Source organism: Diceros bicornis, chromosome 27 (genome assembly GCF_020826845.1).
Source record: "Diceros bicornis minor isolate mBicDic1 chromosome 27, mDicBic1.mat.cur, whole genome shotgun sequence".
NCBI classification, from domain to species: Eukaryota; Metazoa; Chordata; class Mammalia; order Perissodactyla; family Rhinocerotidae; genus Diceros; species Diceros bicornis.
In genome coordinates, this window is record NC_080766.1 from 16,614,873 (window position 1) to 16,640,218 (window position 25,346).

At 33.1% G+C, this 25,346-nt stretch overlaps 1 protein-coding gene across 5 annotated transcripts in view; it reads right to left on the reverse strand.

Annotated features, from left to right (window-relative positions):
• LIPI (lipase I) overlaps positions 1-23,881 on the reverse strand; it is a 47,432-nt gene extending 23,551 nt beyond the window's left edge. For 2 of the 5 annotated variants that reach the window (XM_058523380.1, XM_058523376.1), the window contains exons 1-6: positions 23,502-23,881; positions 21,159-21,267; positions 18,879-18,980; positions 10,797-10,886; positions 9,653-9,820; positions 7,606-7,710 (exon numbers count right to left, since the gene is read on the reverse strand). In XM_058523380.1, the coding sequence (XP_058379363.1) occupies positions 7,606-7,710; positions 9,653-9,820; positions 10,797-10,886; positions 18,879-18,980; positions 21,159-21,267; positions 23,502-23,813 (886 nt within the window). In that variant the 5' untranslated portion in view covers positions 23,814-23,881. The remainder of the gene's footprint in view (positions 1-7,605; positions 7,711-9,652; positions 9,821-10,796; positions 10,887-18,878; positions 18,981-21,158; positions 21,268-23,501) is intronic. The other 3 variants (XM_058523379.1, XM_058523377.1, XM_058523378.1) reach the window with 3 other exon arrangements.
• Positions 23,882-25,346: the final 1,465 nt, after the last annotated feature.

Consider the following 25,346-nt stretch of genomic DNA (forward strand, 5'->3'; position numbering starts at 1 on the left):
ATTCTTCAAAGTCATTTAGAGTCTCTTGCAAAAAAATAAAGAAATAGAACTATATCAGCAAAGAAACAGAAGCTATAAAAGAAAACAAAGTAGAAATTACATAAATGAAAAATACAGTAACATACAAAACTCACTGGATATGCTTGATAGTAGAGTGGAGACGATAGAGAACAGAAATCAGTGAACTTGAGGACAGATAAATTTGCCACTCAATCTGGAAGACAGAGGGCAACAGACTGAGAAAAAAAATGAACAGAGCCTCAGGGACCTGTGGGAATATAAGAAAAGATGTAACATCTGCATTATCAGGGCGTCAAGAAGAGAAAAGAGAGTGGGGCTGAAAGAATATTTATAGAAATAATGGCTGAAATTTTTCTAAATTTGCTGAAGGAAACAAACAGATTCAAGAAGCTGAGTGAATCTGAAACAAGATAAAATTAAAGAAATCCTCACCAAGACATATCATAATTACACTTCAGAACACTAAAAACAAAGAAAAAAAAAACCTTGAAAGCAACCAAAGAGAAATAATGAATTACCTACAGAAGAACACCAATTTGAATCACAATAGATTTCTCCTCTGAAACCACAAAGACCAGGAGGAAATGGCACAACATTTTTCAGTGCTAAAAGAAAAAACTCAACTCTGAATTTTATATCCAACCAAACTATCCTTTCAGGATAAATGAGAAATAAAGATATTCTCAGACAAAGCAAAACTAAAAGAATTTCCCATTAGCAGACTCATTCTTAAATATTGTAAGAATGAATTTCTTCTAACAGAAAGAAATTGATGAGATAAATAATCCTGGAGCATCAGAAACAAAGAGGGATCAATGGGAAGAGAAGAAAAATGGGTACATACAATAGATTATCCTTTACCTCATGAATCTTATAAATCATATTTGATGACAGAAACAAAACTTATCACACAATCTGATACTCAAGACAATGATATTTAAAGGTAGAGAATGTGAAGAGACCTAAATAAAAGTGAAGTTCCCACATGTCACTTGAAGTGATAAAATGTTGATACCACTAGACTATTAAAAATCACATATGCATATTGTAATTGTGGTAGACCTGCCCAAAGATGTCCATGTCCTAATCTCTGTAACCAGTGAATATGTTACTTTATATGGCAAAGGATGATTAAGATCTCAAATGGAGTTGAGATTGCCAATCAGCTGCCCTTAAAATAGGGAGATTATCCTGAATTATCCAAGTAAATCCTATGTAATCACAAAGATTGTAATCACAAAGCCTTAAAAGCAGAAGAAGATAAAATAGAATCAGAAAAAGAGATGTGATGCAGAAGAAGGGTCGAAGTGATGCAGTGTGAGGACTCAACCCACCATTGTGGAAGAAGAGGCCACAAACCAAGGAAAGCAGACAGCCTCTAGAAGTTCAAAAATTTCTCCCTTGGAGCCTCCAGAAAGGAATGTAGTCCTGCTGACACTTTGATTTTTGCACAGTTATACTTGTGTCAGATTTCTGACATACAGAACTGTAAGATAATAGATTTGTGTTCTTTTCAGCCACTACGTTTGTGGCAATTTATTATGGTAGTGACAGAAAATGAACACAGATTTTGGTATGAAGAGTGGGATGCTGCTATAACAAATACCTAAGAATGAGGAAGTGGCTTTGAAATTAGCAATGAGCAGAACATGGAAGAATTTTGAGGAGCACGATAGAAAAATCTATATTACTTTGAACATATTCCTAGTAGAAATGTAGATATTAACAATCTGCTAGTGAGGACTCAGAAGGAGCATGTTATTGGAAACTGGAAGAAAAAGAATTATTGCTACATAGTCACAGAAAGCTTAGTGGAATTATGTCCAGAAATTATGTGGAAAGCAGAAATTGCAAATAAAGAAATTAGACATTTATCGGATGGGATTTCTATGTAAAGGGTTGAAAGTGTGGCCTTGTTTCCTATTGGTGTTTATGGTGAAATGTGAAAGGAAAGACATAAATTGAGATAGAAGTGTTAAAAACAAATCCTGATTTGAAGATTTGAAAAATCCTTATCCTATCAAGTTTGCAAATGATGCTAAAACTAAGAGATTCACCATCAGGCAATCATGCTCTAGAGAAAAACCTAGGTGTATGGCTGGACAATAGTTTGTCTTAGAAAGATCAAAAAGAGTATTCAGTAACACAAAAGGCTCTTTGAAAAGATTAAGTGTGTGATCCATAGATTCCCTCAACCATCTCAGCAAAAGACAAAAACAGAGGTAATATTATCTAGAAAAGATATTTGGAGGAGCCTCTTGTCTAATGGAATGAATCTTTGTGACATATATGGAGATCTACAAGGTTACTGAGAATGTTGTAGCAGCATAAATACTGCCAGCTTGGACTGGGGACAGAGAGTACAAAATGAAGAAGGTTGTGAGACCTCCAAAATTCTACAGGCAAGAAACACGCTGATAGGGCCGGCCCCGTGGCTTAGCGGCTAAGTGCACACGCTCCGCTGCTGGTGGCCCAGGTTCGGATTCCGGCCGCACACCAACACACCGCTTCTCCGGCCATGCTGAGGCGGCGTCCCACATACAGTAACTAGAAGGATGTGCAACTATGACATACAACTATCTACTGGGGCTTTGAGGAAAAATAAATTAAAAAAAAAAAGCATTAAAAAAAAGAAACACGCTAATAAAACTATTCAGCTGCAAGCATATGCTACGATTCATACAAAAATAATAAAAAATAAGAAGAAGGATGACTCTGAGAGCCTAGAATATGGAACTGTGGACTCAGGAGGCAAAATCCAGGGGGAATAAACCAAAGAGGATTATTCCCAGGCCTTGAAGCCAAGTGAAATTTGTCTCACTGGACTGTAAAATTGCTTGGGACCATTGATTCCATTTTCCTCTTATATTCTCCTTTTGAACAAGAATGTCTATAACTAGTATCCTATGCCTGTCTCACCATTGTACTTTGGGAGCAGGTAACTTGATTCTTGAGTTTCACAGGCTCACAAATGGAGACACATTGTGCCCAAGGATGGATTCTATCTAGAACCTCACCCAAATCTGATTCAAATTTACAATTAAATGATACAATTTGGAATTTTTTATCTTATGAGATTACATGAGATTTTTGACTGTGAGTTGATGCTGTAATGAGTTGATGATGTTGGAGACCAACCAACAGAATCTTATTGATGTATATAAAACAATCTAATCAACAAAAGCAGAATACACATTTATTTCAAGTGTCTATAAAGCATTCACCCAGTCAAACCATATCTTGGGCTATAAAAAAAAACTCAACAAGTTTAAAATAATTGAAATTATACAGAGTTTGTTCTCTAATCCTAATGATACCAAACTAGACCTCTATAACAGAAAGACAACAGGAAATTCTCTAAACTTGTGGAATTAAACAACATGCTTTTAAATAACCCATGGCCAAAGAAGAAGTCTCAAAAAGAAATACATAGAACTGAATGAAAATGAAAATACAATGTATCATAGCATGTGGGATACAGCTAAAGCAGTAGTAAGAGAGAAATTCATAGCATTAGAAATGAAGAAATATCTCAAACCAACAGTCTAAGTTCTTGCCTCAAGAAAATAGAAAAAGAAGAACAAAATAAATCCAAAGAAAGCAGGAGGAAGGATGTAATAAAGAACCAAACAGAAATCAATGAAACTTAACACAGGAAAGCAATAGAAAATCAATTAAGCAAAAGGCTAGTTCTTGAAAAAAAGTAATAGAATTGATAAATGTCTAGCAACACAGACAAAAATAAAAAGACAGAAGACATGAATCACCACTACTAGCAACAAAATAGAAGATATTACTACAGATCCTGTAGTCATTAAAAAGATAATAAAGACAGTACAAACAACTTTATGCTAATAAATTCAACACCTTAGAAGAAATGGACCAATTCTTTGAGAACCACAAACTACAAAAACTCAACCAAGATGTAATTGATAATCTAAGTAGCCCTATAACTATTAAAGAAATTAAATTTGTAACTCAAAATTTCCCCTCCAAAAAAATCTTCAGGACCAAATGATTGCACTGAAAAATTCCACCAAACATTTAAAGAAGAATTAACACCAATTTTGCAAAATATATTCCAGAAAATAATGGAGGAGAGAACATTTGTCAACTCATTTTATGAAGTTGTGTTACTCTTGTATGAAGACAACATTACTCTTTTGACAGAACCTGAAAAAAGACAGTATAAAAAAGAAAACTATGGACAAATCATCTCTCATGAATTTAGACACCAAGTCTTCAACAAAATATTACCAAACCAAATCCAACAATGTATAAAAAATATGTGCACTATGACCAAGTGAGATTTATTACAGGAATGCATGGCTGGCTCACATTCTAGAATCAATGTAATCCAATATTTCAACAAATTAAAGAAAAATCATATGATCATATCAAAGATTTTTAAAAAGTAGTTGACAAAATCCAACACACATTTATGAGAAAAACTCTTAGCAAGTTAGGAACAGAAAGGAATTACTTCAACTTTATAAAGAATATCTACAAAAAACCTACAGATTACATCACACTTAATAGTGAAAAACTGAATGGTTTCCCTCCAAGATTGAGAAGAAGGCAAGATATCTGCTCTCACCATTCTTATTCAACACAGTATTGGAAGTTCTAGCCACTGAAATAAGTCAAGGAAAAGAAATAAAAGTCAGACAGATTAGAAAGGGAGAAACAAATTTTCTCTATTTGTAGATGACATGATTGTTACATAGAAAATTCCAAGAAATCTATTTTTAAAAATCCAAGAAATAATAAGTGAATTCAGCAAGGTCCCTGGAAACAAGTTCAATACAAAAGATTCAATCCCATTTCTACATAGTAAAAATGAATGCGGGGATATCAAAATTTTAAAATATAATTTACCATCACTCAACAAAAAAAAGAAATAATTAGGTGTCCATGTAACAAAAGATGCACAGGATCTGTATGCTGAAAATTATAAAATGCTGATGAAAGAACTCAAAGAATCAAAATAAATGGAGAGACATAACATGTTCATGAATCAGAAGACTCAATGTGGTACAGATGTCAGTTCTCCCCAAATTGATCTAGAGATTTAATGCAATTTCTATCAAAATCCCAGTCAAGTTTTTATAGATATAGAAAATCTGATTTTTAAATTATGGTGAAAAGCACATACCCTAGAATATCTACAATAATCACGACGAAGAAGGAGGAGGAAAGTCACTCTATCTGATATTAAGGCTTACTATATAGCTATAGTAATTAATACTATGTGGTACTGGAAAAGGAATAAACACAAAAATCAATGAAATAGAATAGAGAACAGAATATAGACCCAACAGAAATAGATCCAAACCAATATGCTTAACTGGTTTTTGATAAAGGTGCAAGAGCATTTCAATAAAGGAAGGGTAGCCTTTCTAACAAATGGTACAAGAGCAAATGAACAACCACAGGCAAAAAAAAAAAAAAAGAATTTCAACGTAAATCTCACATCCTACAACAAAAACTAAATCAAAATGGATTACACACTTAAATGTAACTCATAAAACTATAGGAAAAAATTGTAGGAGAAAATTTTCAGGACTTAGGGCTCAGCAAAGAGTTCTTAGACACCAAAATCATGTTCCATGATAGGAAAAAATGATCAATGAGACCTCATCAAAAGTAAACACTTTTACTCTGCAAAAGCCCTTGTGAAGAAGATGAACAGTCAAATTACAGACACTGAGAAAATATTTGCAAACCAAATATCCAATAAGGACCACTATCTAAAATATATAAAGAAGTCTCAAAACTCAACAGTCAAAAAAAAAACAATCAAATTGGAAAATGGGCAAAAGACACAAACACCCATTTCACCAAAGAGGATATACAGAAAAGATATTCAATATTATCAGCTATCAGGGCAATAAAAATTAAAACTGCAATAAGGTATCACTAAATGCCTATCAGAATGGATAAAACTTTAAAAATAATGACAGCACCAAATGTTAGTAAGAAATTAGAGAAACTGGATCACTCATACATTGCTGGGGGCAATGTAAAATGGTACAGCCACTCTGAAAAACACTTTGTCAATTTCTCATAAAGCTAAATGTGCAATTAGCTTAAGACTCAGCAATTGTATTCCTGGGCCTTTATAATAGAGAAATGAAAACTTATATTCATACAAAAACTTGTACACGAATATTCATGGCAGCTTTATTCATAATAGACCAAAACTAAAAACATCTCAATGTCCTACAACAAATGAATGATTAAACAAATGGTAGAACATACATTCCATGGAATACTACTCAGCAGTAATGAATTATTGATACACTCTACAACATGGATGAATCTCCGGAGAATTACTCTGAGTGAAAAAAAGGCCAATTAAAAGATCAAATACTGAATGATTCCCTTTATATAACAATTTCAAAATGACAAAATTCTAGGAAGGTATTAATTGGTGCCGGGAGATGGGAGTGTGGTATATGTGGTTATAAAACTACCACACCAGGAATCACTGTGGTGATGAAACTGTTCAATATTTTTACTGTTATGGTAGATACATAGCCCTATATGTGTGATTGAATTGTATAGAGCTAAATACACACACACACACACACACACATGAATGTGTGGGGAAATCCAAATAAGATGATGGATGGTATCAAAGTCAAAATCCGGGTCGTGATATTATATTATTCTACAGTGTTGCAAAATTTTACCATTCAGGAAAACCAGATAGAGTGTACACAGGATCCTTCTCTATTATTTCTTCTATCTGCATGGGAATCTAAATTTAACTCAATAAAAATTTTATCTTAAAAAATGGATGGGCCCAATTCTGAATGATAAGACACATGACTAATATTTAAAGAATTATAGTATTTTAAAAGTGATAGCAACTGTTACTGTAAAATATTAACATAACTGACCTAAACTATTTTTAAATATGAGAATCTATTTTAAATACTTATCCTCCAGTAACCCAGGTCAATGCCAGTGACTGGAAATTTCACAAGGTTCTTCATATAATAGAATTTATTTTATTTATAAACCACTTCCAGCTTTTCACCTCTAAACAGAATAATTTTGCTTTCTTTAATACCTCCTCATAAATCTAACTATTTAATACATTTCTATGAGATTATCTTTTGTTCTTCCAAATTTCTCCTCTTGTCTAACTGACTCTAATTAGACTTGTCTAACTGAGTCTAGTTAGAAGGATTATTATTTACCCACGATTTTTTGTATTTATATAGTTTAGTTTCAGTTCCCAAATGGGTGTTAATAGTATAGACAGATGTCTTAAACTCTGTAACCTGTTATACACTGACAAAACTCTAAGGGTGGGAAGGGTAATCATGCAAATTTGGGGAAAGAAACAAAGGACTTTGATTGTTTCTTTGGGAAAATATTACACAAAGCATATGTTCATTTTATCTAAAAAATCAAGTCCTTACTTGTATTTGTCCAACTGGGTCTAGCAAATTTTAAAGTTCCTTGAAAGAGTATGATGGAACTTGAGTGAGTAGAAAGAACATTTTGGACAAAATATAAAGGAGTATATAAAACAAATAATCTGTTCATTTGTTAAAACTATTAACAACTTACTACAGAATGGATTTGTGCCAGTAGTATCCAAGAACACAGAGGTCCTAAGAGAGCTTCTGTCTATTCTTTCTTTTAAAACATCTTTCCATAGCTCAGCTTGATAACCTGAGATTTGAGAAACAGAATGTTAGAAATTGGACTTCCATCAAATAGCATACAAAAATTTCAAATTACTAAAGGAACTAAAGGATCAATGTACTGTAATAAAATTATAATAATAATTTGTGGATTTTTATAAGTTAAAAATCATTTTTCAAATAACTTCACATTTTATTTATTTATTTACTTACTTACTTATTTGGTGAGGAAGATTAGCCCTGAGCTAACATCCATTGCCAATCCTCCTCTTTTTGCTGAGGAAGATTAGCCCTGGGCTAACATCCATGCCCATCTTCCTCTACTTTATATGTGGGACACCTGCCACAGCATGGCTTGATAAGCCCTTCGCAGGTCAGTACCCAAGATCGGAACCTGCGAACCCCAGACCACTGAAGCAGAGCATGCGAACTTAATCACTACGCCACCAGGCCAGCCCCACATTCTATTTATTTTTAATTACAATAATAACTCTTAAATTCAAGAATCACAAATAAATCCACTCCCTGAAATCTTAACAGAGTTTAACGTACTCCATACGGCTACAGTCCATTTGTAGCAGTTTTTACTACTATATTATAAATTCAGAATTTTACTTATAACTGTTTTTAGTAAATTCAGCAGAATAAATGGATTAGATAAAACTTGAACACAAAATTTAGCTCCATGAGTACAGCCCCCAATTCTCCTATATATACATTCATACAGATATTCTGTGCATGTGTATACATTATATATATTCTATACATATTCTAGATAGCATCTGTATACACCATATATTGTGTATATAATATATATATTTCAGATACATACACTATTTGTACATATGTAATATGTATTATACACACACATACCTATATATATGTTTCCCATGTCACGTATATGTCTGTTCCCATATTGCTACCTCCAAATTTGAGATTTGAATACAGCAGAAGGAATACCGAAGTGAGAATTCAGAGGTTTAACTTGAGTTCTCACTTATGCCCTTAAGCAATCCATATGTTCACATTGTGCCACAATTTTCTCTTTTATATGGAAAATAAATGGGACTAGAAAAGCAATTCCCAGCAAGAGGTCTGAAGAAAAGTCCCACAAGATGCCTTGTGGACAGAAGAGGTTCTTGAGAAAATAAGTCTGGCAAAGCCTGCAGAGTGCATGCCTCTCCTAGGAGTTCTCTACATGTGCTGGTATAAACCTCCTGCTGAAGAAAACTGCAGGAGGCTGTTTAATTCAGCCTTTGTAACTGCTGCCTATTTCACCGAGCTTTGGAAACATTTCTGGCAGATCCTGTCACGATACTGATCAGATGTTTACATGTTCATGACATGCTGGGGTCTGGTATTCTCTTTGGAAAACCCTGAACAAATAGCCTCTTTCCAGCTCTAACATTATATTTTATGCGGATTCTGTTTTCTGTATAATTTCCTACCGGCAGGCTTTAGTTATCAGAAGTTGCAATACTTGACAGCTTTTACCAAGCTTTATCAATTTAGAAGGTGTGAACCGCGTATGAGTCATGTCTACTTGCTAATAGCTAACTGTGGTTCACACCTCTTCACTTGCTCCTAAGACTTCTCATAAAAAAAAAAAGCCCTCAGTGCCACGAAGAACACACAAGTCTCTTTCTTACAGTGGAAATATAGATGGATGATAGACAGTAGATCCTTTTGCATATCAAGAACAAGGATCATCATGAGACTACCAAATTTGCCCACTACATTAAGCAGAGAAAGGAAGTTGATCAAGTTCCTCTCACTAAATATCCTTCTCACTTAATATAAAAATATTAAGCAGGAAATGAACTGTTTTCTCTGGTGTTCCACAGATAATTTTTCCATAAAATGTTAACATATTCACAAGTAAATATGAAAGCTTCCAGCAGAAAATACTAATACAATTATGTTATTCATTTTCCACAAAGAATTATAGTAATTACAACAATCTCTCTTACCTAGCCTAGGACAGGATTTTGTCTTAAAGCCAGCACAATCCACACATGAACCAGTCTTGTAATCTTTGTATGAATGACAAGGAAATGAAATAAAATTGCAGTTTGTTTCCAAAGCTGCCATGAACAAGTAAACTGCTCTCTGGTGGTCACATTTAATAAATTCAATTCCTTTAAGTGTTAAAAATAAAGCAAAAGAATTGTAGATGTATTAAGCCAAGTTCAAGTATATTAGAGAAAGACTAAAGATTAAGTTCTACTTAATACCGTGCACTTTATGAATATTCACGTGTTGACTTCAATACATAGTTTTATCTCAAGCAACTAAACAAATAGTACCATCGAAAACTAAAATTTAGTATGTCTTTTACATGAGATTTATAAGAAATTTTTCTAAAGTAATAACACCACAAAATGTTTATTTTTAATAATTTTACAAGCTCTGAAACATAGTGCTACCACACTTAATAACTAGTGTACACATCTCTCCCTTCTAACCCCACACCCCTAACATTTCTACTCAGTGTCAGAGATGACTATGAAACCAGGTGAAGCTAAAACTTCCTCATGTTCCTTTCCTTTCCCAACTTCTCAGGTCTTTATCCATTTGAAAAAACTTCTCTAGCTGCAGAGGCCTTTAGAGATGTGTTATTTGATCAGTTGCCACTGCCGATCTCACAACATTTCTCAGTAAGGCTCTGAAGTGAGCCAAATTCCACACCTGGAGCTGTTGCTCAGCTATTTATGTACAGAGCAACCAAGTGCAGGAGTTTATGAATCTTTGTTTGTACAGTAGTACAGTGATGGTAAAGATTAAATCCTGAGACCAAATTGGTGTTATATAAGACTTTGGCTACACTTGCTTCTTCAATGACTTATAACTTCTCCTAATGTTTAAAATGATAAACTAAAACTGCTGAAACTATAACGTAATAGGTTTCATCCATGACCAAATAGGATGTCTTTTGGTAACCTTTATGAACTGAGAAGGATCAAATTAAACCATTTTTCACCAATAAACTCTCCTGAATCATGGGCAATGGTAATCAAAACCTTGCCCACAGATTAAGAGGGAAAAAAGTAAGTTGGTTTTCTTTCATCATTTTGAATCATACGTAATTCATTTTGAGAAATACTACTGGTATACCTGAAAAAATTGATTTAGGACAGCCAGGTTGCTTTTTTCCTCCATTTGGATAAAAATCTATATGTCCCAAGGGTTCTTTAATGCCTAAACCTGAGGAAAAAAGCACCCAAGAATCACAAAGTGTATATATTCAGGCCAGCAACACCTGTATAATACAAAATCTCCTATAAAATCCATTGAATGTGACTCTTAAAATTTAAATGGAAAATAAATGCTATTTTTAAAAAGATGAATTTTTCTCGTATTAATTCTTTAAATTAATTTCTCATGAAAATTATGTTTCATTAGTTTAACACATTTACCAGGCACCAGTTTACCATAGGACCATCACAGTTCTTTGCGCTATGAATATGTAAGTGAAAAAGAAAAACAGGCAAAAATCCTTATTGTAGCAGAAATTACATTCTCATGGTCGGAAGACATAATAAACAAGTTAAAATGCAGCATGTCAGATAATAATAAGTGCTGTAGAGAAAAATTAAGTGGAATAAGGGGACAGTAAGGACCTAGTGAGGGTGGTAGGTTGCACTTTTAAGCAGTCATGCGTGCACCACATAATGACATTTCAGTCAACAATGGACTGCATATACGATGCTGGTCCCATAAGATTAGTATCATATAGCCTAGGAGCGTACGTAGTAGGCTATACCATCTAGGTTTGTGTAAGTACACTCTATGATGTTTGCACAACCACGAAATCGCCTAATGACGCATTTCTCAGGATGTATCCCCATCAGAAAGCAATACACAATTGTAGTTTGGTTAGGGAATTTCCCACTGAGGAGCCGGGAGCTGAGCAAAGACACAAAGGATGTAAGCTAGGCAGTGAGCCAAGATTAATTATTATAAAGCAAATAGCCACTTATCCACCATACCTATGTCAAGAAATAGCACCTAGAAGCCCCCAGTGTGCCCTTACTCAATCCCCATATTCTCTCTTTCCTCTAAAAATAACAACCATCTTTTCTTTTAATAAAATCATTTTCTTTTTTTTCGCTATTCTTTACCTTCTAAGGATGCCTCCCAAAACATTAGAGTTTAGATTTGCCCATTTTGGAAATACATATAAATTGACTCATATTTCATGTATGCTTTTGCATCTGGCTTCTTTCGATTATCAGTATGTTTCTGATATTAAACCACATTGTCAAGTGTAAATGCAGTCATTTATTTATGGTCATTCATTGCTACATAGGATTTCATTAAATAAACATACTACAACTTATTTATCCAACCTCCTCTGGTGGACATATGTTATTTCAAATTTGGAGTTAATATGCGTTAATACTATGAACATTCTTTTTTATTTTTATTTTTTGCTGAGCTAACATCCACTGCCAATCTTCCTCTTTTTGTACGTGAACCACCACCACAGCATGGCCACTGACAGACAAGTGGGGTAGGTAGGAGCCTGGGAACCAAACCAGGGCTGCTGAAGTGGAGTGTGCAGAACCTAACTACTAGGCCACTATTCATAATTATTTGTATCTAGGCCACCGAGGCTGGCCTGAACATTCTTGAATGCACATTAATGCATATGTGAAGGCATATCTATTGGTTATATACCTAGAGTGGAATTGCTATGTTATAGAAAATGAATTTCTTCAATTTTAATAAATAATTTTGAATAGTTGTCCAAAGAGATTGGACCACTTTACACTCCTACCAACAACATATGAGTATTTCTGTCGTTCTACATCCTCTCCAATAAATGATCTTGTCAGGCTTTTTAATTCAGTCATTGTGGTAGGCATGTGGTATTTCAATGGCATTCTCATTTATATTTTTCTGCTTAGCAAAGATTTTAAGAACTTTTCATGTTTATTGCCTATTTGGAGTTTTTCTTTTGTAAAATGTGTGTTCAGTCTTAATTTTTTTTTAAATAAGTTATATTTCTCTTTGTTATTGATGTATAGTGGTTTGTTATCTCTTCTTGCTTTTTTTTGGTTTGCTGTTAGCGTTCTTAAAGTGTTCTTTAATGAAGTTCTCAATTTTAACATAATCAGATGTTTTAATCTTTTGATTTGGGTTAGGAGTTTTGTGCACACTTTGGAAAAATACATTATGTTATATTATGAAGATTTTTAAAATAATAGCTCGAAACATATTTATTGTTTTTCCTTTCAGATGTATACACACCATAAGGAAAGAATTTTTGTGTTTTACGTGAGTTAGAGATTTTTATTTCAATTTGAGTACTCAATTGACTGACACAGAACCACTTTTTGAAAAGAAAATCATTTTCACACCGTCCAGCAGTACCAAAATTATCATAAATCTAGTTAGTTTCATGACTCTGTATTTTGTTTTATTGGCTTTTTTGTCTACCCTTACACACATACTACACTATCTTCATTACTTTCATTTTATAAGACTTGCTATCTGGAAAAACACATCCTTGCACTTTTTTCTTCTTCAAGAGTACCTTAGCAATACTTGGGCCCTTTGCATTTCCATATTAATTTTATAATTAGCTAGTGAGTTTATTTTAAAAAGTTGGCTTTTGACAAAGATTACATTGAATCTATAAGTCAACTTGCAAGGAATTGACATGTCTACAATACTCACATTCAAATGTGTGGTTTATTTCCTTTTTATTTAGGTCTACTTTAATTATATCCTACAATGTTTTGCAGTTTTCTGTGTAGCACTCTTGCATAATTTTATTACAGTTATTCCTAGGTATTTGACATATTATGTTACGAAAAATGGTATAATTCTAGAATTTTATTTGCTAACTAAACTTATTGCTGGTTATTAGAAAGAATTGAATTTTGTATATATGACTTATATCTGACAACCTTGCTAAATTCACCTATGAATTCTAGTAAATTATCTGGAGATTCTTTTGAATTATCTATATATCCAAACACACCATCTGAAAATTAGATTTCATATTCTTATATCTTTTATTACTTTTCTCCCCTTACTGCACTAGCTAAGACACCTGATAAAATGCTACCTCACAATGACAGTAATATGCATCTTTGTCCAGTTCCCAATCTTAAAAAGAAAGTCTTCCAAATTCCATCAGTGATACGACACCCATGATTATAACAGAAAATGTCCAGCAACTTTTCTTAATGTCTTTCTGAAATTTTGACATAAGTTTATGACGGATTTTTAAAAAGTTTGTAAATAGTTTCCTATCTTTTTTTATTCTCTGAAAGCGTTTTTGTGAAAATGATCTTATTTCTCCCTTAATTGTTTGGTAGAGAAGAAAAAATTGCCTGGAACTTACTTTGTTGGAAGGCTTTAAATTACAGTTTCTATTTCATTGATAGTTATAGAACTATTCAGATTCTCTCTTTTCATTGGTCAGCTTGGTAAATGCTTTTGCTTTTGCATAAGAATTTTTCTACTTTATATATCATATCATACGATCATATATTTTCATATTTGCATAATGTTGTTCATTATATCCCAATATGATTGTTTTAATACTGTATTATCTGTAATACTACCTCCTTTTTTATTACTGATATTAATTGTGTCTTCTCTCTTTGCCCTTTCCTTTTTGTCTCTCCAAGAATTTATTAATTTGGAGGGTGATATATAAAGTTCAAACATTCTATGTTCCTTTCATTTTATGGAAAGAAGGTAAAAACCACATAAATTTTAAAATAATTAATTAATTTTATCTTTTCTAAAGTGCAAATTTTTGGCTTTTTCATCACTTCTAATTCATATTTTTATTCCATTAATTTCTTTTGTATATTTATTATTGGCTTCTGTCTCCATATCTGGGGGTGTATTTTGTTTAATTCTAAATTTTTCAAGATAGATGCTTCTTGATTTTCAGCCTTGTAAAATACCTGTATTAAAAATTGGACATTTACTTCGAGTCAGGCTTTTGCTGAATCCAACAAATTTTAATATGTAGTAACCCTAATAATATTAAATTAAAAATATTTTTTATTTCCACTATTATTTATTCTCTCCCCATTAGTTATTTTAAAATGTGTTTCTTAACTCCCAAAAATATATGGATTTTCTAGTAATATTTTTGTTATTTGCTTAAATTTCATTGAAGATAGAAAATATTACTCTTTATGATTTTTTCTCTTTGAAATTTTTAAGAATATTTTTAAGGCCCAGTGTATACTCTATTTCTCTAAAATATCCATGTGTGCTTTAGAAGAATGTAAACACTGCATCCATTACATTGGATGTAATGTTCTATAAATGTCCATTAGACCAATTTTGCTAATTAAAATATCCCACTATGATTGTGCAGTTATCATGTTTTTTTTTTCAATATGATAGTGTCAATTTTGCTTTATGTATTTTGAAGCCATGTTATTAGGTACACGCAAACTAGAATTGTCATATCTTCCTAGTGAGTTGAAAGTTTTACCACTTTAAAATCTCCCCATATTTCTACTAATTTTGTAACAAAACCACTTTTGTCTAAGTTAATATAGATTTACCACCTTTTAGCAGATAATATTTGCAGATCATATTGTTTAACACTCTACTAGGTTCAAACACTCTGCTTCTTCACTTTCATAAATGTCTTTAATAAATAATACATAATTGGATTTTTGTCTTTTTAACCAAGTGTGACAACCATAATATTTTAATCTGGACCATGTAGGCCATTTACATTTAATGGTATCGTAGGGTTTAATTTTACCATCTTACTATCTACTCCTATTTGCTTCACCTGCTCTATATGTTTCTTTCTCTCCTTTCTTGCTTTCTTTTGGACTTAAAAAAAATTTATCCCATTTCTTTCCTCCATTAGCTTGGCAGTTACACGCTCCTTTACTCTTCTTTCTGGATACCCTAGCGATTCAACACGAAACCTTGACTTATGAACATCAAATGCTGACTATTTTTTAATCTTTTTTCCATACAATTAAAGAGACAAAGAATGCTCGAACTTCATTTAACACCTCACATAATGTTATTTTTGTAATGCATTTTAATTCTATACATATTTTTAAGTCCTATAAAACAATAAAAATGTCTTATGCCATCAATATCCATTTAGACTGAACTATATTTTACCATTTTCACTGTTTTTCCTTCCTGAACAGCCACCATCTAAGGATAATTTTCCTTCTGTTGATGACAATTTCTCTCAGTGTAGATTTGTCTGAAACAAAATATATTTATTCCATTTTTTTTCTCTGAAACAGGTTGGGGTACTGCCAAATAACTTGGCAGTTATTTTCTTTCACCATATTGAAAATACCATTTTAATATTTCCTGGCTTCCATTGTTTCTGTTGAGAAATTAGTTGTAAGTCTGATCATTTTTATTCACTCAATTTTAAGCTGTATGCTTTGATGGTGGTCTTTTCTGCAACTTTACTATCATATGTCTCAGTGGGGATGTCTCTTTACTTATTCAGATTGGAATTAATTGGGAATTTTGAAATTTTGGATTGATTATATTTCCTCGGTTTCTGAAAATTCTGAGATATTACCTTTAAATATTGCTTCTGTTCTTTTTCTCTCCTTTTATTCTGGGACTCTAATGAAACATGATTGGTCTTCTCATTGGTATCCTATATATCTCTTACTTCTCTGTCTGTATTGTCCATTCTTTTGTATCATTTCGCTTCATTCTAGAAATAGACTTCTCATCTATTTTCCAGGTCACTCACTGTCTCTTTACCTCATTCAAATTTTCTGTTAAATCCATTCAATAAATGTCAGTTATTTTACTTTTTAGGTTAATAACTTTTATTATTTTTTATCAAATAGGTCATATTTATGCTTACTCATTCTCTGTTGATATTTGCAGTCTTATCTTTTACCTCTTCGAAAATAATAAGCATAATTTTATAGCCAGTGTATAATAACTCCAATAGTTGGAGGCATATGAGTCTATTTCTATTGACTATTGTTTCTGTTGGTTCTTATGCATGCTGTCTTGCTTCAAGTGTGCCTGGTCACCTTTATTTGGATGCTGGACATTTATTTTTAAATGTGCTTGTAAAAATAATTTGAGACCAAAGATGATGTGATCTTCCTACAGAGAGGGCTATTATTTGCTTCTGTCAGACATCTAGTAGGTCCAACAATCCAAGACTTCCTTACAAAACTCAACAAATGAGATTTTTCTGGACAACTTCAGAGTACTAGAAGTTTGGTTATAGACCATAAAAAGGCTGGTTTATTTCAAGTTGACCCTTTCTCTTATAGTGCTGTCCTCTGGGGTGAGATGTTTTACAAGCCCCATATGAGAATTTCAAAAGCACTTCCCAAACTCTCTGCATCAGGGAAACTTCCATGAGAAAAGTGACTCCAAATTACCAGCTCACCTCCCTGGAATTTTTCTATTTTATGGATATTAGACTGGTAATTTTTCCCTGATATCCCACCATGAAAGTCTGTCCAAATTACCTAATCCACAATTTTGGAATGCCACATAGCTTCTTTCACATATGCAACTGAATCAGGACAAGAATTACTAGCAAACAGAAGATGTACTCATTACTTTGTATTCAAGGAAAAGGCAGTCTGCTGGGTATGTGCTGACCCCAACTATCTCATTTGGAAATTCCTTGAGAGAGGTGAATATGCAGTGTCAAAAATCTGTGTTCTTCATTTGTGACAGTCATCAAAAGATCAAAGGTGCCAACTATTTGGCATCTAGTGGCAAGTTAGATCTGATAGCTTGAGTCATCAAAAGATGTTGAGAATATAAGACAATTCAAATTGTTTATTAGGAAAAGTCAACAAGGCAAAAAATAAATAAATAATAAAAAGTATGAAGAGCTAATTCAAAAGGCCATAGCAGAATTGAAGTTGAGATTTCAGAAAGAACAGTTCAGACAAAGAACAGCAGAGTAATTGGGCAGTAGGCGTGCTGTGTGTGGGAATGTTAAACTGATATAAAAGTAAATGTTAAAGCTGATATAGAGATAAAGAAGACTTGAGAGGCTGGCGGTATCATACTAGAACCATGAATCTTTAGGCATTGGTTCCCTGTAAGAAGCAGGGGAACTTAGATTCCAAATAAGGGGCAGGATTTTTCCTATTATAAGCTCAGTCCATCGGCACATAGACATAGAAGTTGAAAAATTGTCATCTACAGCATTTATGGCATTTATATCTCTCACAAAAACATTGGTCTGGATCACCACAAGGTAAATTCAGGGGAATATGGGAGCAAATAACATGGACCAAAGAGAAAAGAAATCTGAGGAAACAGGGAAATAGGAGCAGTCTTAGTGTCACTTCCTCCTGTCTCTATCTTAGCACCACACCACCCCATGCCCACAACTACAACACACATAAATGATCCGTTAATCAGAGCAACACACTGGTGAAGTACAGACTAGAATCAAAAAATATGATTTCAAATTCTGGCTCTGCCACTTACGGGCCTTGTGACCTTGACCCTAGCTTCCCCATCAGTAAGAAGGGATGATAATGTTTACCTATCTCATGGGGACTTAGGAGAATTTCATAATTAACTCACTTAAAACACTACCTGATTTGTAGGAAGTGCTCAATAAATATTAGTATCATCAGTTTCAAATCAGCAAGGGGATCAGGAAGGGTTGTCTAAATTATTCCTTGAAAGTGTCTGTCCAGTGTACTCTGGACAAAACTATCAATACTCCGTTAGACATTTTCAGGAAGATATAAAAACAATAGAGAAATTATTTCCCTACCTTTAGGGAAAGGTATTCTCTATTTGTGCCTGAAACCCTGTGCTCAGTTCTTGTTGATATACATCATCGCAAGAAAATGAGCAGAAAGAATAGTAACCTTGTATAAATCACATAGGAATGTTAAGCATGGGGGAAATTGTGATCAAATCAATAAAACTGTCAATAGCATGAAGAGGATGAACTTTTTTAAAATCAAGTTTCAATTTTTTAGGATGACATGACAGTTCTTGAAACTCAGGAGGAAAGCTGAAGGCAAAGAAGGCCATTTGACACCACAGGATATCACTAATTTCAAGAAATATTGCTTGTGGGAAATATAATCATTATATAATTATAGACTTAACATCACTTCATCCACTACTCTTTCTCCTCTTATGTTCTCCTCTTCACCAATGTCTACATCTCCTTTTCATTTTCAAATAATTAAGCAATAAATCCTGCATTGTTACCATTGGTATCAGAATGGATGACATCCACAAACTTTGCATCGGTGTAATCTAATCTGCCATTTGATGGTTTTCCAGAGAATTTTGGCCCAGCAGGGTCAAGACCTGAAATTCAAAAAAAGAAACTATCAATATATTAATCAAGTCCTACTACAATGTCCATTAGATCATACGCTTGCATTATTATTACGTTATAAACATAATAAACCTATACAGTTTTAGTTTAAACCTGTCCAAAAATAAATCTAAAGGTAAATAAAATTGGATTAATAGCAAGTATCTTTATTATTTGAATAATACTTATTACCAATCTTCAGAGTTTATCAACAATCTAGTGTTAAGCCGCATTAGAGATGCCTCAACAAAATATTGTAGTTTTTTTTTTGAGCATTTTTATTTAAGAAGCAATTAGGAGTAAACCAGCAGTAAGTTTATATTTAATACTAAATAACTACTACTACTCCTTAGGAGGGAAAAAAATGAATATCATCCTGGTGCTGTCTTGAACGTCATGCCTCACTAGTTCATCCTGGATCTATCAATAGGTCTAAAATGATTTTTAGGTGTCAAATTCAATTCGGGCTGTGAGATAAAACATATTTATTATTATCTTATTATTCATTTCTCACAAAAGTTTCCCACACACATTTAAAAAGAATACATTAAAAGTTCCATGGAGGGCCGGCCCCATGGCTTAGCGGTTAAGTGCGCGCGCTCCGCTACTGGTGGCCCGGGTTCCGATCCCGGGCGCACACCAACGCACCGCTTCTCTGGCCATGCTGACGCCACGTCCCACATACAGCAACTAAAACTATGACGTACAACTATCTACTGGGGCTTTGGGGGAAAAAAAGGAGGAGGATTGGCAATAGATGTTAGCTCAGAGCCGGTCTTCCTCAGCAAAAAGAGGAGGATTAGCATGGATGTTAGCTCAGGGCTGATCTTCCTCACAAAAAAAAAAAAAAAAAGTTCCATGGAATGTGCATATTATTTCTGGTATATTTGAAATTCTAAATAAAAATTCTAAGCTCATGACATCCTGGAGACTGTCAAAAAAATGGAAAGAGGAGATAAAATTCATGCCTTGAGACATTAATGCAATGGAAGAAACAATCACCTTAAGATACTTTAAAAAGTAAAATATAATGTTACTCATCTCAGGCCCTTCTCTTATCTCTAGTGTATTTAGTCGACTTGATTAAATGAGGCAAAAACTTCTCTCTTCCTATAAATTATTCTGATGTAGAACCACCACATTTGCTGGCCTTGTAAACCCTGATTTTTGCTTAGTGTGTGGGACCATTCAAACTGGACTAATATGTGATTCAACACACCTTAAAGTAAAGTAGGAGTATCACCAGTTAAAAGTGAGCTAGTGTGATGGTTGAAAGAGAATGGGCTTTGGGTGCTGGAGACCTTTGTGTAAATTCTGGCTCACGGTTACTAACTTTTTGACCCCCCTACATTGATTCAGTTAACCTCAGTCTTCACATCTGTATAATGGGAACAATATTAAAACTGAGGGGAGTAAGTAAGTTAGGGTATATATAGGTTTGTAAAGACACTATCTATCTATATAAGTTATTCACCTCTCCCCTCCTCCTCTGCTTAACTTAACTAAAGACTCTGCTACCTTTTATTAATACTTGAAATTATTATAAATCTTCTTTGGACATAGATCTCAATAATCGTTTAAAAGCTAAATTGGTTGGAGAGGGAGACTATCCTTCTAGTTCTAAAATCACTACCACTCCTAAAAGGAAGCATGAAAATTCATGTCAGCACTATTTGGTTACTAAGCTTTCTGGATGCAGTAACTTTGTTACGGAAATATGAGGGGAATTGGGATCAGAATCCCTCAAGGGTCTATACCAACTCCTACTCTCTTCTGGCATACAAGTAAAATTTTTTAAACAATTGAAATACATCAAAGTTTGTAAAAATTAAGTACATGGTTTTTATTCTTTGTAATACATTTAAAAAGTTTTATATTTAATGGGCCAAATTTTCCTCTGGAGTGTTACAATAATGTGTCCTTAAAACTCACATGAGGCTGCAGAAATTCATTTTTTCCTCCCATTTCTATGTGGGTAACTTAAGCTCTGTTAAGAACTAACCAAGACTTTAGAGTGTAACTAAAACAAATACTAGCATTTGAATATAATATAGAAAAATATAAATGTGCATAATTTTATTGCTTAATTATTATACCTGTTAAATTTTAAAGTAAATTCTGATGCTAAAAAGCATGCTAAAATATTAATTTTATCAAAAATATTTTACCTGTTATTCTTCCAAGTTGACCTTGAAATAGCTTTCCAACAAATCCACTAATATGAGCCCCTAAGCTCACACCTATGAAATGAAAATTATCAAGAGATGCTCCATGCTTCTGCAATTGAAAATGCAGTGTTACGATTTTCATTTCAGAAAATCACAAATTATGCCATGTGCATCAATATTCCAAAATTCATTATTTTTTCTGGTTTAATCCATTTCTGGGAGATAGGGAATGAGGTTTTATAATTTCAAAACAACTATGTCTTTGTTCAACTTTTTCCATAAGATATTTGATTTTCCTCTATACATTTTTAATAATACCATTAAATTTTTATTTAAAAATTTAAAAACCTTTGTCATCTATTATCTGGAATAGTATATGCAAAATAATACATACATTTAATTAATAAAGCAATTTATAATAATAACAAAATAATTAAATATTATTTGGTACTTACTTTGTGCTAGCTACCTTGATTAGTGCTTTATAAATCTTATATTTAACATTTACAATAGTCCTATGAGTTATTTATTTTTATCCTATTGTCTAAAACTGTCCTTGGCAACTATCAAATGCTGAATAAATATGGTTTGATAACAAGTTGCATAAAACCATATATATTTATTACTACAAGGGAAAAAGATGGACTTCAAGTCCAGGTCTGTTTAACTCCAAAATATACAGTAATCTGCCTCCCTGTTTTATCTGATCAGATTGTGTCAAAAACTCTAGGAAGACTAAACAGGGTGAATAACCATCCCCACCTCAGAGATGATAAAATGAGATTCATGGATTTTAAGTGGTTTCCCCAGATCGCAAGCTGGAGAGTGATGGAGTCCAATCTTTCAAGCCAAAGTTATGAACACTTCTTAGAGTTTCAGCCCCAGGGTCCATTAGGAGCTTAAATGAGGGAAAATTTCTTCCAGCACACTCTCAGAAAGAAGGTCATGGTCCATTCTACACAGTGACACATCTGATGGCTTGTGGAAAGATGTGGAGCATTTACTACTAATGAGAAATTAGATTGAGGCTTATCAGGCACGGAGTGATAATTTTCTTCAAATTTCTCAGAGAAATGCCCAGAAACCTGAGGGAGTATCACCCTCAACTTTGGTGACCGATCTTTTCATCCCTTCTCCTTAATATAAAGCCTTTGCAAGCAAAGGCACTGTTGAAATTTACTTAATACTATAAATTTTCCTAAATTTCTCTATTTAACATTCACATTTCCCAGACTTTGAGGTACATGTTTATTAGTCAGAGAAAAGACCACTGCGATAAGGACAAATAAATTATGCAATTTATAGACCATCAGTTAGAACGGGTGAATCAATTACCTCCTGTCTCTCCAAAGGAATGGTTTGGTTTTGTCCAAATTTAGGGATGGAAAAATAATAATGATAGCTGATTTTATTCAATGATTATTATATGCCAGGTACTGGTTAAGAATTAATTTCATTTAATATTTAAATAAAATATTGTGATAAAGTTTTGTTATCCAAAATGTGTAGATATGGAAATGTGTCAGAGAGGTTAAGCAATTGCTCAAAATCACACAGATGATAAGAGATGGATTTGGTCTTTGAACTCCTCCAGTCTGACTCCTAACCACTACATGTAATGCTTCTTGGATCTGTTATGCTTCTTCAGTTTCAGCAGAGGCTTGGAAGTTCAGCACAACATAACTCAAAGGCAGATTTCAAGCCCAAGAATGCCCCCAAATCAGATATCACCACCACCTCTCTATAGAACAGACATGGATCTCCACAGGGTTTGACTTGGTAAACAAGGATCACTCAAACTACAGATGACCTAGAACTGGCCTGAATTTATCTGACCCATCCCAACCCTGGACCTAAATACTAGAAAAATCTGAATGGAACTGAGAACTGTCTCCAAGGTTGGCAGAAGTATGCTACTTTTCAAGCTATTTTTTTCCTAACTTTTACCAATTCACATTTGATTTACTATAAACATATTAGCCGTCCTTAGAAAAGATATCTAAAGAATCTAATGATTATATAGTTTAGCCCCTTTCTTCATATAGAGTCAGTACCTCATCCTGAAGTCAGTATAGGTAAAGTTAAAAAAATAAAAATCTTAAAAGATTTTAAGATAAAATGCAATAACTAAGTCTTTAAGATAATTTCAAAAAAATAAGACAGGACGTGTCTAGGTATAGATTATCCATTTACACAAAGAAAGAAAAGATGGCTGCATACGTTAGCATATAAAAGTAGTAATTCTTAATGGTTAGGGGAAACAAGTATTTATTTTATTTTGAGGTATTGCATAGCACACTGTAGATCGTATAACATATATAATACATAAAATTCCAGACTTACCAAAAGATTCTGAATGCACTTACTCAAACTCATGGCAACTTTTCTGGTGTTTTTAACCGCTCTATTGTAAATAAAAGTTGTAGCACCTCGGTTCCAATCTACTACAATTACATTCATATCATCTTGAGTCAATAAAATCCTTAGAAAGTTCTGAAGCCATGCTGGAGTGGAGCCCATTGGTCTGTATCCATGAATAAGCCAGACCGTTTTCTTGTTTGTGTTGAAATTAACATTGAGTGAGTTACCCTGCTCAAACAGCGGCTCAGCACATTTCGGGTTGTTCCTTGTATACATCATCAGGAAGATCTCCATCTTGGGAACAAACAAATCTCTGAAGGAATCCTTTACACTCAACTGAGAGAATTCAAGGCATGGTCTTTTACTCTCTGAAATAAAAAAAGTCAGTCAAGCTGAGTACATATGGGGATAGTATTTGATTCAATTCCTGCTGCTGTTGCAAAGAACAGAATTGAATTTGGAGGGTGGGAAGGAGTTCATTTCATTAGCACTTCAACATAATTTACTGAGCAACTACAATGTTTAAAGTGATTCATTGATTATGTAAAAAGACTTTTTAAACTAGAAGTATTTAAAATTTACAATGAAATATAGAAATAAATGTGGTTGTTAAAAACTAAGAATTATTTTTTGTCTGTACAAAATAGCAACAGTGTGACTACAATCATGAATATTTTTAATAAAGTGCTATGCATACCAATAAAAGTAGATAAATTGATTATGAACTATAACAGAAATTTTACAAAAGAATATTTATATATGGATAATAAAGACAAGAAAAAATATATTTTACTTGACTAATGATCAAATAAATACAAATTAAAACAATAAGGTATCATTTCTTCCTATCAGATTAAACAAAATGGAAAAATCCTTGTAATACTCAATACCTGTGAGGGTAAATGTAACAAATATTCATATACATGGATGCTGAGAGCCTAAGTTGATACAACAACCTTGTGAAATTTTATGAGTGTGTGTGGTACACACACACACACATAATCTTAAAAATATTTATTCTTCCTGATTTTCTTTCTAGGATTTAATTAATGAAATAAACAATTTGTACTGAATGTAAAGACAGTAATCAAAGGGTATGAATGATTGAAAAAATTTAAAACACCTTAAATATCATCATATAATATTCCCATCCATGGGTGCATTCTATCTTTCTCTTTCTCTCTTTCTCTCTCTCTCTCTTTATCTTCCTATCTACCCATCCATCCACCTATCCTGGAAGGAAGTAGGGCAGAAAATGAAATAACCAAGCCAAATCAATAGCAATAGTCATTGCTAGGCAGTAAAACAATGGCTGCTTTTTATTTTCTTTTTCATAGTTTTTCAGAATTTTACATTTTTTTCAAAATAAGCATATAATCCTAAAATATTGTTTTTAATGAGAGCATACGCTTGTACTGCTTCTGGGAGTTTACTTGCAAGAAGATTTGGGAAAACAATTTGTCAACATATATCAAAAATTCACCAAAATGTTAGTATACTTTACACCAGTAATTCCACTTCTAAGAATTAATCCTAAGAAACTTGTCCAAAAACACATAAAAAAATAAACTAATATACATTATCTTAATATGGAGAAATCTAAGTGATCTAAATGCTCAGAAATAATAACGTGATTAAGTAAACTACATATATACATATTTGAAAAAAATATATTTTAATATACATAAATATATATTTAAAACTATAAATGTATAATATATATTTGATAAATCCATAATAATATGCATTAATTATAATCATTCTAGATTGGAAAGTATATATGTGATATTGCCACAATTATTTAGAAGAAGATAAAGGAGAAAGGTA